The sequence below is a fragment of the Accipiter gentilis genome, chromosome 18 (assembly GCF_929443795.1).
Source record: "Accipiter gentilis chromosome 18, bAccGen1.1, whole genome shotgun sequence".
In the NCBI taxonomy this organism is placed as follows: Eukaryota; Metazoa; Chordata; class Aves; order Accipitriformes; family Accipitridae; genus Astur; species Astur gentilis.
In genome coordinates this window covers 12,109,802-12,124,934 of record NC_064897.1, presented here as the reverse complement: position 1 = coordinate 12,124,934, position 15,133 = coordinate 12,109,802, and the positions used below count along the sequence as shown (strand labels likewise).

Below are 15,133 nucleotides of genomic sequence, written 5' to 3'. Positions count from 1 at the left end.
ACCTTTGGCACAGTCTCCCTTATTATGCTGGTAGTCAAACAGGTGAGATATAGTCTACCCACTATAGGGTGGGTAGAAAACCAGAAGATTTGAAATTGTGATCAGCAGTTCAAAGCCCAGCAGCTGATGGCCAGTTGCTAGGGATGTTCCTCAGCAGGAACTGAGGAACTGGGGCTGATAAAGGTCAAGAACTTCATTAATGATTTGGAGAATAGGACTGGAAGTGCTCTCAGTAAGTTCATGTAGGATACCAAACTGAGGAAAGGAGAAGTTCAAGTGCTGAAGGGCAGAATGGCAGAGGAGGTTTGGTGAGGATAAACAGGTTGACAGGAACTCATAAAGCAAAGGAAAATGCAAAGCCCTGCACCTGGGATAGAATGAATCTATCCACAGAATACCTCAAGGGAGTCAGCTAGACAGGAAACAGCTTTGCACAAAAGGACGTTTGGGTCCTGTTGGATGGTGAGTTAAACATGAAATGGTAGTGCACATGGTTCTTTCCCTCTGCTCAGTACTTCTCAGACTGCATTTGGAAAGCTGTGTCTAGTTTGAGGCTCTCTAAAACAAGACAGACATTGATAAACTGAATCAAGTTGAGCAAATGATGGATCTTATTGCTTTCTTCAGCTATCTAATGGGTGCTTATACAGAAGATAGCATCAGACTCTTCCCTGTGCACGGGTGATGCACAGCAAAAAGACGAGAAGCAATAGATACAAGGTGCTGCAAAGGAGATTCCATCTATACATACATATACATCTACGTAGTACACAAGTTATTTATTGTGAAAGTGGTCAGACGCTGGACAAGGTGCCAAGAGAGGCTGTGGAACCTTCTTCCTTGGAGATTTCCATACAAAACCCAACTTGATGACACCTGAGCAACACCAGCAAACTTTGACGTTAGTCCTGCTTTTAATGCAGAGGATTGGACCAGATGAGCTCCAGAGTTTCCTTCCAGTCTAACTTATGCTGTGATTCTAAGACTTTCTCTAAGCTTTTCTCTGAAATTACTTTATTTTGGAAGGCATCCCAAATTTTGATTAAGTCAATGGTTAAGACCTATCTATTTTAGGTTTCTCAGCTAGGCACCGGTCTGTCTCTTCAGTTTTCATTATTGTTATTAGATTTCTAAGTATATTATGCATGACATTCCAGCTTCACTTTTTGAAATATCAGTTAACGGCACAAAGTTGGATGGGATGGTTAAACAGAGGAGAGTCTGGATATCATAGAGGGGAAAAAAGAAGAATGAACCTGAAAATGGCAAAATAGGAGCAGAATGTAATATTAAATAGAAAGTTGCACAGCTGATGGCCAATAACAGGAATTTCTCCTCCAGGTTAGGAGCTTCTTAGCTGACAAGGCTAGAGATAAGGAATAGTTAATATTTCAAGATGTGGCACTGGTGAGATTACACCTGGAATATTGTATACATTTTTAGCCATGTGAATTGATGAAATATGGATCCAGATAGAAAACACTGTAGCCAAGGGCTCCAAGGATGTGCTGCACAGTCAAGACAGCCTCTTCTCAGAAGAGTCTGTACTACTTGTTTACCTAGTAAAACAAGTTGAAAAACTGTGCTCTCTTCATTTATGATCAAGGTTGAGTCCTAAGTATCAGACTGAGAGGAAGAGCTTTTAAAGTTAAAGCACCCTGTCAGCTCAAAACCAGAATAGAATTTGATCATGACCAGAAATTAGAAGAAGGTTCCTATGCCTCAGAAGACCAATCGTTCACAGTAGCCTTAGAAGTGGATGGAGTAGGAAGGAATGCAATTCCTATTGTTCTCAAGGCAGGGCTTGGCCTTTTCACAAAATGTGCTTTTGAGTTTGCAGACTGGATTTGTGATCTGGATTCCTCCTGCATTCTTATTTTATAATTTTACTAATATTTGCAGTTGAATAGCCCTGAAATATAGCTTTGGAGTGACTACCATTTTCTTGATAATGATGTCTCTTGTTCTAGGAAGCTAAAGGGTTGAGAGTCAGAAAAACCATGAATGGTGCAAGGTATTGCTGATAACAATATTGAAGGCAAAATTTAATTGAGATTATCCAAAGGTCAGCATTAATAAGTAGGCTGTAATTGTTCATAGCAAGTAAAAGAATGGGCATGGTGATAGTGGTGGCAGAGAAGGGCACATGAACTACAAGGAATGGCACATTTTGGTGTAACATCCAGGCAGACAGTAGTCATAGTTCACATGCTTTAAGAATGACTTCTCTTTTAACTACAATCGCTCCCAGGAATCAGGCATAATCCACAAGAAGGGCACAGTCTAATAAAATACTTCTCAGGAAAACAGTTCAGGTTTCCTTGAAGTAGAGCTGTAAGTAGGTAAAGGGCTGCTCCAAAGTACATATAGCCCCAATATACTTTCATGCTGGGTTTACCTGTCCTGTTAGTAGCACTGACCTATAAATCTGAACAGTCTTCGAAGCACGAGTGTTTCTTGAACACCCAGTTTGTTCAATGTACTCAAGGAATTATATTTTATCTTCCTGCAAGTCCTTGGCTGGCTCTAAGCAAGTCTTAGCTGAATGGACTTTAGCTATAGTCTATGAAAATAAAATTTCATACCAAAATACGTTTTAGCTATCAGTAACCAGGAACACTTCTAAGGTTGGGACACCCCATTTTTAAATGCCAGGAAGGTATGAACTATTATAATCTTGACAAGCTCAGGAAAAAAGCTGTTTCACAAGAGCGTACAGAAGGAGCACACTTGCACATTTTCTACCTAATTAATTTTTGACCACTGTGGATAAACATGTATTTTGGGACCTTTAACAGAGGGCAGAACTGGGAGGAGACGAGATTAAAACTGCCTAAACCATAGTTTGTGTTAGAAGTTAATGATTCTTCTACCAAGTACCAGCACAGACTTGCTTAAGGAGAGAATACTCTGACTTTTGAGCACTTGTGTGGTAGTATAACTGCTGTTGTTGTGGATACAGAACCTAGGTAGGAACCTCTTTAATATTCATTTGTCTTAATCTTAAAATGTTGCCATTTGGTGTTTGCGGCTAATGAACATTACCTGTGTTGTACTAGTTGCATTTCCTGTGGCTGGAACACCAGTAACATTCCTGTTGTAAATGTCAATGCTTTAATGATGGCATCATACATTTCTATGTGTGTCTCTGAACAGTAAGCATCATATGTCGTGAGTAATGTAAGCAGCATTTAGACCTGCACAGCGCTGTGATATTCATTTTTCATATTACAATAACTTAAAAGGTCTTATGATTCATTAATATATTTAAAAATCAATAAGATAATTGGATTAGCACTGCAATTAGTGTAAATCAATACAGTTCCATAAACTACTGGGTAAAATCTGGCTTTTGATTTGTGATGTGGTAGTCTATTGCATGGTGATATAGCCCCTGAAAGTACAACTACAGTGAGAAATAGCCCAAGGACTTACAGTGTCTGTGTTGGATACTGAAAATTCCTCAATCATCATTGTATTTTTTTTTCATAAGTATCTACAAAATCTGTAGCAAACCATTGTCTTGACCTTTGTAAACTAATTAGCGGTTATTCATGTTAAGGTGTTTAAATTGGTGCTCTTATTCATTATAATTTATATATAATTAGGGGCTAGAAAAGCAAGATTGAATTTTTTTAATGTTCATTAAGGAGTAGATCTACCTAACAGGCACAGAGTTAGGCCATGGCCCCTATAAGGTCATACACCCTGAAGCACTGAAGAAGTCTGCGGCTGTCCTTTCCAAGGCTGGCTGCTGTACTCTGGAACAGATTTGCAAGGTGCCACGTGGTTCCCATGATGCTGTGAAAGCCCTGAGCTTCCACCAACACAAATGATCCACACTGACTATTAGTTAAAACCCTTGATCTTTCTCCATCTAAAGTGTTTCTCAGAAGAGATTGTACTAAGCAGAAGACCAAACAAGTGTAACGAGCTGTTTGTCAAATGCTCCCGGAGTATGATGCGAAAGTGAACTGAAGAGTGTTTGCTTTCATTCTCATAGTATGGCTTGGTGGGTTCTGGTGGGGTTTTTGCCTCATATTTGCTTTTGGGAAGAGGCTTGTTTTCTTCCCTCAGAAAGGAAGTCAGGGTGATTTTTGTTTAGGTTGATTGACTACCTAAACAATGCCAATATGTTACTTGGCTGGTCTTGTCCTTCTGCAAATGCAATTACCTTCAGGTCATTACTACAGCAGAATGGTTTGTGCAGGCAAAACGTAACAGTTTTAGAGAAGCCCTATAACTGAATGAACACATTTGGTGCAGAAAGCTTCGTACTTTTCATTTGCTTGTAACCAGATTCTTGGTTTATTAAACATGGAAAAAAGCACTAATGAAACACTAGTGAAATAAATCTAAAATAGCAATTTCACCAATACTTGGAACTGTCAGGCTCAACAGCTGATGTATGTTGACATCAGTTGTGAATCGACCTTTTATCTTTTTTTCTAATCTTCCTGTGGCATGGCATTTCCCCAGCCTGGATATCTTGTATCTCCAGCAGATTTCCATGTAGGTCAGGGTCAACTGAGGATGGGAGGAGATGCTGCCAGCAGCTCCAACTGCCGGTCCTTGCACATAGCTAGCTCTGACATTTCTCCAGCACAGGTTGCATCATCTTTCTGCTTCTTTCCCCCAACCTACTCTTCCCCAGAAAAAGTACCACCATCTTGAGTAGCACCTTTGCAAAGCAATGGTAAGGTGTGTCATTCACCACTGACAGGACCTGGTCATCCCTGTTCTTGCTTGGGAGTCCTTCCCCTGGATCACAGGAGGAGCTCAGTACTGACAGTGCTGAGCCAACTGCCACTTTCTAGATGTCTTCATACTTTTCTGTGTGCAGCAAACAGATTTTTGCCCCCCACCCCACAAGATGAATTTTACTTTCTTTTTCTTCTCTTCTTTTATCCTTTATCTTGCCTGCTACCCTAACCTCTGCCTCTGGATGCCTTTTTCACTGCTCAATCTCCTCTTTGATACTTACTGCTCACACTTTCAATCTGACTGTCCTCCCTTCTTGTGCCTTCACAGTCTTTCTCCGAAACATTTACTGGGATAGCCTGCTAACATCAAAACTTCTTCGGTTATATGTACGGATACCTAACTGCCTTTCTTTTTTCTCTACTTTGTATCTTCTTTCTATCTTCATGTTTCTCTGCCTTCATTCCTTCTCTCCTTATATTCAGACTCTAAGTCATGTTGTACCTTCTAAAAAAGCCAATTCTTTAGTCCTGTGAACTGCAATGACATGCTACCTCAGCATCTTATTGTAGTCTTTAATGTACCATAATAGCAGGGAGAAACTAATATCTTCAGATTACATGGGAACGGGTAAATTTCAGAGGACCAAATGTTCAAAAGTATTTGTGTACTAACTTTTCCTGAGTGCCAAGAATCTCATTTCATAAGCATTTTGGTTGGTAGTTGTGCAGACCTGAGGAAATTCTTTCCTCTACTTCTTGTTCCTGTCTGTCTGAGGAGCCGAGGGGAAGGAAAAGCTATTTTTCATCCAGATATGTGTTCTGACCCAGACTTACAGCACAGGCACAGAAGCAGTGGTATTCAAATAAGTGAAGAGTGTGTGAAGCAGGTACAAGCAGTGGGAAACAAAAGGAGTTATTCATTCCAGCAGTAGTACCTAAGGACATGCTCATGAAATTAAGCCCAAGAAACTCCCAAATTGTTTAAATCTCTGTTTGTGTATTTGTCTTAAACACTTTTAGGTATTAACCCTCTTCCATTTGAGTGAAGAAAAATGTTCTTCACCATCATGCATTAGAGCAATGCCTACCCTTTAAACTCTCTGACAAATGTTACTTTGCTATATGGCCTGTAGCAGAGTAATTTGCAATTGCAGATGGACTTTTTCCAGCACTGGAAAAGTTCATCCAACTTTTTTCAGATCCAGTCAAGCATGGAAAAGCCCTCTTTGTATGATTCCCCACCACCACACCCCCCCTTTTCACCTTTTTCTCAAATGAGGAAACTGCTGTGAAAGGTGAAATAAATCAGTTCCTGTGAGCTATGATTTCTGAGTTCTGACTTGGGGTCATTAGTTTCAATGCTTCTATCTCCCCTGTGTGTCAAGATCTGCAGATCTGAAGAGAGTTTGTTTCAAGTGACCCATTTTTTTCCGAGGGGCTCTGCAGTGGCATCTGGATCTTCCTTCAGAAATCTGTTCTGTTTGTAGTTGGAATTGCACAAACGGGCAAGTGTTTTCATTCTTTAAATAAACTTTGCAAATAGATACATAGGCTTCCCTTGCAGCTTTTCACTTTTTAATTGCTTACCTATCTCTCAGAAATAATGTTTAAAAAACTGAGAAAAGATGTGAAGTATTGTACTATTCATTGCCACAAAACCAAATGCAACTTAATCATGAAACAAGGCTTTTGACAATGAAAAAATATGTTATACTAAAGAAGGGGTAAGATTTGTCCTCTATGGCTACAGGGTGTTCTTTTCCCGGGGGAACTGGAGCAGTGCTGCTGAACTGCTGAGTTGCAGATGATTTCATGCATCAGGGGATATAGACAGCACTCTGCAAACAGGAGCAGATTAGGATGCCCTGTATACTATTGCAAGAAGAAAAAACATATAATCTCCTTATAGAAGATCAGGTAGCTAAAATAATCAATTATTTTGTCATTAACAATTGTTTCCAACAGGCCAGTGTGAAGAAGTAGGATGGCACAGTGTTACTACAGAGATCTTTCTTACTAAAAGGACGACTGGGTCCTAAGCCATGTGGCCTCAAATTCAGAGCTTCACTAGGGCTCTGTGTGTCTTTCAGCACTGATGCTTTGTTGACCCTCGTAGTTTATTTCTGGACAGAGACTTTGTCTCTTACTGTTTTGTGGAAATTGTCTCTTTAGCATTAAGTCATTCTAGACTGAAAAAAGGAGGGGGGGGGGGGGGGGGAGTAGGGAGCAGTGGAGAGGGTGAAGACCATTTCCCTTGAAAAGAAAGATGTGAAAACAAAATACTTCAAATTTAAACAAATATACACTTTGAAACACCCAAGTCATTGAGCCAAATCCTTTCCAATGAAAAGATTCAGTTTCAACATCTCAGCGTTTTCCTGTTAGCTACTGTTTCATCAGAAAGGTCCTTAAGCAACTCTATTTTGGTATATTTGCTTTTGTATTTATTATTGTTTTCTCTTGGGTTCAGATCACTCAGTAAAGAAGTCAACCATGACAGTGGAAACCGAATCCAGCAATGTTGATGACTCAAATCAGGAAGCAGAACCTGCCCAGCTTTTGGATGATGAAGCAAACAAAAATCTACCGGTCAAAAAGAAGAGTTCCTGTTGCACAGGCTTGAAGGTTTGGTGCCTTATCAATATCATCACAAATTACCATTGTCTTATGTTAAGAAATGTTGTTCAAGATAGGACATGACAAATTACTTCATTCCTGTTCCCTCTACCTTTTCTGGAACTGGATACACACTGGAGGTACAAGGAAGGGTTGGATCTTGTCTTTGTCCTAAAGAAAATAAAAAATCCTGATTCAACATCTTTCCTCTCAAGTTACTCACAGGTAGATCCCCTTTTTGGAGAGAGGTAGCAACCTCCAGTGGAAGACTTGAAGCATCCTAAAATAGACAGCTATGATACACTGTTGTCTGCAGGTTGCTATCACCACCCATTCTCGTAGGGCCAAAATAAGGTGAGGTAAATTGTATTCCAGGACTTTTATCTAATCCAGGGCTGTATGTCAAACAGTCCACTGATTCCCACAAGCATCCAAGCTTTCAGGAATGCACAAGAAGAATTGACGGAACAAAGCTAGTAAACTAATGAGAATTTTGCTTTTGTGTTAAAGCCTTGGTGTTTATTGCTTCTGGCTGAGCTGCAAATACTACAAGGGCAAGATTTCTTTTGACAGTGATGTGTTCGGTTTTATGTTTTGACTACTTCTTCAGCCAACTTCATCTCGGGTTAAATTCCATAGGCCTGATGGAGTTACAATCAGGGACACATTTCTTTCTATAAAAAGGTCTGTAAAATGAAAGATTAATAGAAAAAAATAGGTAATTGCAAGCTTCTCAAACATCCAAAATAGTTTGGCTTAAGTATCAGGCAAAGGTTGTTCTATTTTTTTATTTTATATGACTCACATTTGCCACCCATATACACCTGCAAAAACAGAATCTGATCTCTCTGGGCGACTCACAGGACTAACTTTGCCATCATGTATGCGGGCAATGCTGCATGACTGTGGATCTATGTCTAACTTTATGGCAATTAGAGTTTAAGAGACACAATACCTTGGAGGTAATAAAAGACAAACTGTTATTCTTCCTCACCTTCCTGTTAAATGTCTTGTGGTTTACCTGGGGATTGCATTTTCAAACCCAAAATATCCAAGTCATTTTTGTTTGTGTTTTCATGATTATCAGCGGTTTGTGATTTCAGCCAAAACCCCTGAAAGCACTGTTGGCATAACACAAGAAAGGTGGTTCTCACGGACTCTTTGACAACTGAGATCAGGAAATACAAACCATGTCAGGACAAAGCCCACACTTGTGAGATTTTTCTCTTTGTTCTTAGACAAAAAGAGAATAAATATACCTATTTTCAAGCTTTTATTTCCAGGATTGGCTTCATTCCTTACAGTAGATAGTATTGCAAAGTCTAAATCTATATTTACTTTTATTTACTTACCCAATGTTGTGTTGTATTGGAACTTTTACCTAGTGAGCAATAAGTCTATTTGTTTTTTAGACTATGTTGAAATAGTTAGATAATATTTAAACAAACTTAGTTTAACTTTTTATCAAATACATCTTTATTTGCAAAAGCCACAATGTGTGTCAATGGAAGCAACTATAAAATTATAAAGAATATTAAGCTTTCCATTATGAGGTGTATGGTATACAGGCGACACAGCCATGATCCACACATTTCAAAATATATCATCTGAGACAGACATGAACTCAACCAGTCTGTACCACCTTCCACATACTGGGACACCATAAAAACTTTCAAAGAGCCTTTGTTTTGATGCCATAGCTATCTATATATTTGAATTAGAACTAGTTATGGACTGGCCTAAAATAAGTGACATGTGACCCAAGCAGAAGTTAATTGGGGCTAAGATTAATTTTAGGTTGGACTAGTATCAGTACAACTGTCCTGATTAGGTATTTTACCCCTGGCAAACTTTACATTTCTGCAACATCTAGAAATCCCACCATTTTTGCTGCCCAACACAGGGCCTCAGCTTTTTGATAAATTTAATGTCAGGATATAGGTAAGGCAAGTAGTTCCCAGTGAGTTGTTTGCCAAATTTAAGTTCCACAGTCCATAGGATTTCTGCTTTGGAACACCTCTGGCCAGCGATGCAGGGAAGATCAGGCTTTCTGGTCATTAAGACAACTATTGCAAACCTGAACCCTAAAGCAAGCAGCTGCTCTCAGTGCAGCACCTAGCACCAGCCCTCTCCAGCAGGGAAAACCAGAGCAGGAGCAGACATTGCGGAGAGACCACCCTGGCGCTCCACAGCATTAGGGTACATGAAAATTCACACACAATGTTGTCACTGCAATTTGAGTAACAAACCTATACCATGATGATGATGATTGATTGCTCCACACAGCTTTAAACGTATTTGATCCCTCTGTGACAAGTTTCCCTGCCTCTACTTCCCATTTTCTGTCTTAATCTTTCCTCAGGCATTTCTTGCTGCTTTATCATTCAGCTACTTGAGTAAAACTTTGTCTGGCACGATTATGAAAAGTTCCATCACTCAGATCGAACGAAGGTTTGACCTGACGTCATCTACTGTTGGTTTCATCGATGGGAGCTTTGAGATGGGTAATTGACATTCCATAACCTGCAGAAAACTGTTCAGAGAAATACGAGGCACAGCACTGGGCACTGATTTTCGTTCATTACCTTCCAGGAAACTTGCTGGTGATTGCATTTGTAAGCTACTTTGGAGCTAAACTTCATAGGCCCAAAGTAATAGCTATTGGATGCTTTACTATGGCTTTGGGAAGTCTTTTAACAGCAATGCCTCATTTCTTCATGGGATAGTAAGTACTAATCAAGATTAATTTAGGTAACCTAACATTGGAATTGGATACTGCTTTCTGGTTTTTGAATGAAACTTGGTGTATATTAAGTCTTAGATTTCCAAAGGCTTATCGAGCCTCACCTCAATGTGCAATGAATCATGCTTGACACACATATCACTGTTCATTAGACCTGGTTGGAAAACTATGGCTCCTCTGAAGTAAAATTTCAACTTCCCCAAAAAACAGGAAAATCACAGTGCTTTGGTTTTCAGTCAGACTTGTTCAGAAAAGAGGCAAGGGAGGAAATTATTTTACAAAATCATTAGAATTTACTTTTTCAGGAGGAAACACTTATCTATGAAAATCTTACGAAAATTCAATTTTCAAACAAAACATATTGTTCTTTGAAAAATCTTCATCTATGCTACTATGCTGGTGCTATTACTTTAATGAATTATTTACTATTCCTGAATGGCAAACTGTAAGAACACCTTATTGGGAAAATCAGTGTTAACCTAAGAATGTGGCATCGTTGGTTGCTAACAGAGATGTCTGGATCGTATAGGCAGGAAAGCCAAACCATTATGAACCAGAATAAAATTATGAGGAATGTAGAATTCACATATGTGATTTCCAGAATAAGTTTGTACTGTTTTGAACAGGATCTCAAAGCTCTGAGCAGGTAACTTCATACTGAGTGACATCTCTACCTGACTGACTTTATAGTGACAGGTAACTCTCATGTAAAATCAGGGATTCAGAGCTTACTCTGTGAAGAAACCAACCCACAAAGATCCTCATTAGAAGAAATCTTGGTCCTTGAAAGAAGAAACCAGAGCCTTGTTGTGTAAGATGATGCATTTTGCTCTCCTGTGGCAAACAGCTGCTCTTCACACAAAGCAGCCTCTCAGCTTCACACAGAGCCTGCAGATGGATCAGTGCTGGTAGAACTGACCACAGGGTTTTTTCCTGTTCCAAATGCACATGGCTGGTTAAACTGATTTTCTGTGGCTGGTTAAGCTAATTTTTACTCATCTTCTCCAGGCTCAAAGAATTACCACATGTTGCTTATACGCAATAATGTTTCTAGCCATAGTTTTGATACAGTGATAGCATATAGACTAAGACATATTTCTGTTGCTCTTTTAAATGTATTAGAGTAATTTTAGGTGTACAACTGTAAAAAGAAAACTGAGGAATGCTTTTTATTATGATAGTGAATCTTGTACTAGCAACAGACTTTTATTTCCCACTCCTTAGGCCAAACTATGTATCTTGCTCACCTCCATTGGGAAACTCATAGTCTCTCATGAACCTGGGCCTGAATTTTTATGAGCAAATTGTTCTGCACTGTATCTCCTGATAAATGCTCTTTGTTTCAACCTGAAAAATAAGCCTGCTTGGTCTAACAGAGCCAGCCCAGTTCCTAGAAGCAGAGTGTGTGCTTTACCGTGTTGTTCTGCTTAAGCTAATTGTACTTTGCACCTCAGCAGGGCTCGTATCTGGGAGAAGGCTCATGCTAAAGCATCTGAAGAGCTACCAGCACCTGAGCTGCTCAGCTGCCTCCCTGCAGCATTGCCCAGCTCCCTGTAAATACAGCTAAAGAGTGTCTTTTAGCCACTAACTTTATCCACCCGCTACTATACAACAGCTCTTTCTAAAGCCAATGCCAATTAGCAGGCAAACAAGTACCACCTGAGGATGGCTTCTCCTCACTCCTCTACTCCCCCACCACCCCAAAATACATAAATGGGACTTCCACTCACAGTCAAGAGATTCTTCTTTATCTCCTTGACTGTGGGGTAAGCGTAGGGAGCTCACTTGGACCTGACCCAACCCTAAATTTTGACACCAGAAGTTCAATGCTATCTGAGTTACTTTCAAAAGCCCTTTTGAATTTTCCAGCTTAAAATGTTATGTCTTCTAGACAGATGATTCCACCTTTTATTTGTTCTTCATTTTAGTGTTTTGGTTTTCCAAATGTACTTAAATAATCTTTTTTGCTCCTTCAGTAGCACTTTGTATTGATATTTAAACAAAGATACTTTTCTGTTTAGAGAAACAGCAGTCAAGTGGTTCCTGCCCTACTATTCTAGTATTTCCCTAGTGCACACTGCTTCTAAACCTACTATTGTGTGTTTTCAGTTATAAGTATGAGACAGCATCACATACAGCTTCTTCAGCCAACTTAACATCAAGCATAAATCCCTGTTCCCTACATCAAGGTGTGAACAAAACCTTGTTGGAAGTCTCCGAATCTGGTAAGGAACTATAACTCTAAGTACAAATACAGGACTTGGTTGCAAGTGCAGTAAATCATTGGCCCATGCAAGTTGCTCGGTTATATTTCCAACTTCAGTCTCTACCTGTCTGGGAACATTACCAACACTTAAATGCACTTCGTGTATCTCATTTGCAGAAGAAACATCCAGCAAACACCAATTATAATGATCCAGATCCCCAGTTTCCTATGTTCATACTTCCAAACTACAATGAGATCGCCCTAACACTGAAGGGGATGCTGAGACGGTGTTTGAAGGGATTCAGCTGCCCAGGACCTGGAGTTGGGGAGGTGGAAGAGATAGAATACAGGACATGAAAGTGCATAGGGTTAACTGGAAATAAATGGAGTTTTCTATGATCTATCTTACAATATGGAGTACAGCAGTTTTACATGTTGCTTTGCATGGGACATAGGTAGAGAAAGAAGCAAGCTGTGCCCCAGAAAACACCTCAACATTCTCATGTTAAAGATATATGTTACGTGCCAGGTAATATATTTATGACAATATCAATCTGCCATTTTTTTTACATGAGCATTTTTTCTGATGGCTGATACCTGTATTTTAGAAACCAAATACAGTGGATGTAGAGGAAAGTGTTATTAAAAAATTATTATAAGGTATAATGAGGTTGACGGCCTTTCATTAATCTAAGGAAAATGCTGTTAATGCCTTAAATACTAAACTATAATCATTTTATGTGCTGAATTCCCTGTGATTTGCAGTGTTTCCCATTCAACTATTCGTTTACAAATTGTAAACTCTCACCTGCAGGCTGTGAGAAGGAGCCATCATCATATATGTGGATATATATCTTCCTGGGAAACATGTTACGTGGAATTGGTGAGACACCAATAGCACCATTGGGCATCTCTTATCTTGATGATTTTGCTAAAGAAGAGGATGTTCCTGTGTATGTAGGTAATCTCAACATGAAGTAAACTGAGAGATTTGTAGTATGAGGTGAATGGTCCTCTGCAGAAGACAATATTCAGCTATTAAAATGTACTAGTATCTGCTTCGTTATATTTTCAGCATGTTTGCACACAATAGCCATGATGGGCCCAATGTTTGGTTTCCTGTTGGGATCTTTATGTGCAAAACTGTACGTGGATATTGGATTTGTGGATTTAGGTAAGCAAAACAGAGGAAAAATTAAATTAAGCTAACACTTGTTCATAACAGGTTTCTCTACGCAGTTGCATAAGTTTTTATGATATTAATTATATTAATATAATTTATATTTAATTTATATTGATTTCATTAATTTTATTATATACTTTTTTACAATTTAATTAAATTACTGGAAGATTTTAGGGTAAAGGCAGAATTAGACAGGGAACATATTTTAGAACTGTGGTTTAAGATTAAATGATTAAAATACGTGTTTAACTTTAAAAGTTAGTTCTAAGAACTCTCACAGACCTGAGATGTTTTACTAAACTGGGATCTTAGTGAAAGGATTCTTCTAGCATAGCCGTTTTACAGTTTTGGTGGATTACACGGCCTTTCAACTGAGAATTTTACATTATTTACAATTCATGTAATGTTTGCAGTACATTATACACTTTTTTCCAGGCCTTGTTTATTCAGGTGAAAAGAAAACACGTGTATGCCAGAGAGGGCAAAGCAATCCCCACAAGTGGTGGCCGTGCTCCTTCATCCTGGTCCCTTTCACTGGAAGAGGCAGGAGCCATCTCTGAGGTGGTGTTTCCTGGCCAGCCCACTTCCCCACCGCTGGACCAGCCTGATGGGGAGTCAGGCAGTATGGACCGGTGATGTCCAGCTCAGGAAAAGACCCACTGTAGCAGCAGCAGTGGATGACCCTGTTTTACTAGCAGGACAGAGAAGTTTTCAGATCTTCAGGATCCTGCAGTTAGATAGATGAACTATTTTGTGTTTGCCCTTTGTTAAGCTGATGTTTGATTTTACTTAAGCATAAGGACAGTGAGCCAATTCTGGTCACACAGTGAAAAGTCTTATAGTGTTGGTCCACCACCAAACATGCCTGCATGTAACAATTATAAAAACATAACTAACTACTCTCATCTTCCTTGCAATACAAAGTTTAAAGTTGTGGCTAATCTCGCTGATGGCACAGAGAATGCCTATATGCTTAATAGCAACCTATACAATTCAGGTTAGCAGAGGATGGTCTCAGTAGAAATGTATCAGCCCTGAAAGGACTCCATGCTTGGGGCTTGTCTGCCACCCATTTGGTTTCTTATGTGTTGGGTAAGGACCTCTGTGTTGCCATATATGCCACAAGACGGCAGTCAGCATAAGATGTAGAAAGGCAGATGAAACATAACACCATTCAGGGTATGATTCCTGATGCCGTCATTGCGTGAACAGTCTCTCATTAGATGATTATCACTGCCACTGAAAGTCAGATGTTGTAAAATGTAGCTATTTTAGCAGATAAAGGGTGGGAAGGTTCAACTTCTTCATTTAGGTAACTTGTATCTGTTTCCCTCAATTCTAGGAAGCATCACTATCACCCCGCAGGATTCCCGCTGGGTGGGTGCTTGGTGGCTTGGTTTTTTAATAGGTGGAGTAACCAGTTTCCTAGCTGCTATTCCATTTTGCTTCCTACCAAAGAGTTTGAAAAAGCTGGAGGAAGCCAATAATGACAAATCTTCTTACGGTCTCTTGGAAAACATGGGTGCCACAAGGAAGGAACTTACTGCTGCAAAACCTAAGCCAAGGAAGTGGTCAGTAATACTGAAAGGCAAGTGTTTTGCGTGTTGTATAAATGTGAAAAGCAATAGGCACAACGTACAGTGGGAACGTAAGAGTTCTGCAAAATATTTTGCCTCCCCTGC

General features: G+C 39.5%; 1 protein-coding gene across 5 annotated transcripts in view; it reads left to right on the top strand.

Annotated features, from left to right (window-relative positions):
• Window positions 1-15,133, top strand: part of LOC126047609 (solute carrier organic anion transporter family member 1C1-like) — a 58,932-nt gene that overhangs the window by 33,450 nt on the left and 10,349 nt on the right. Inside the window, exons 1-8 of one of the 5 annotated variants that reach the window (XM_049821439.1) lie at window positions 2,826-2,969; window positions 7,174-7,328; window positions 9,682-9,823; window positions 9,912-10,044; window positions 12,172-12,287; window positions 13,083-13,229; window positions 13,344-13,442; window positions 14,794-15,039. In XM_049821439.1, the coding sequence (XP_049677396.1) occupies window positions 7,197-7,328; window positions 9,682-9,823; window positions 9,912-10,044; window positions 12,172-12,287; window positions 13,083-13,229; window positions 13,344-13,442; window positions 14,794-15,039 (1,015 nt within the window). In that variant the 5' untranslated portion in view covers window positions 2,826-2,969; window positions 7,174-7,196. Of the gene's footprint in view, window positions 1-2,823; window positions 2,970-6,088; window positions 6,209-7,173; window positions 7,329-9,681; window positions 9,824-9,911; window positions 10,045-12,171; window positions 12,288-13,082; window positions 13,230-13,343; window positions 13,443-14,793; window positions 15,040-15,133 lie in introns of those variants that run through there. The other 4 variants (XM_049821444.1, XM_049821440.1, XR_007508622.1 and 1 more) reach the window with 4 other exon arrangements.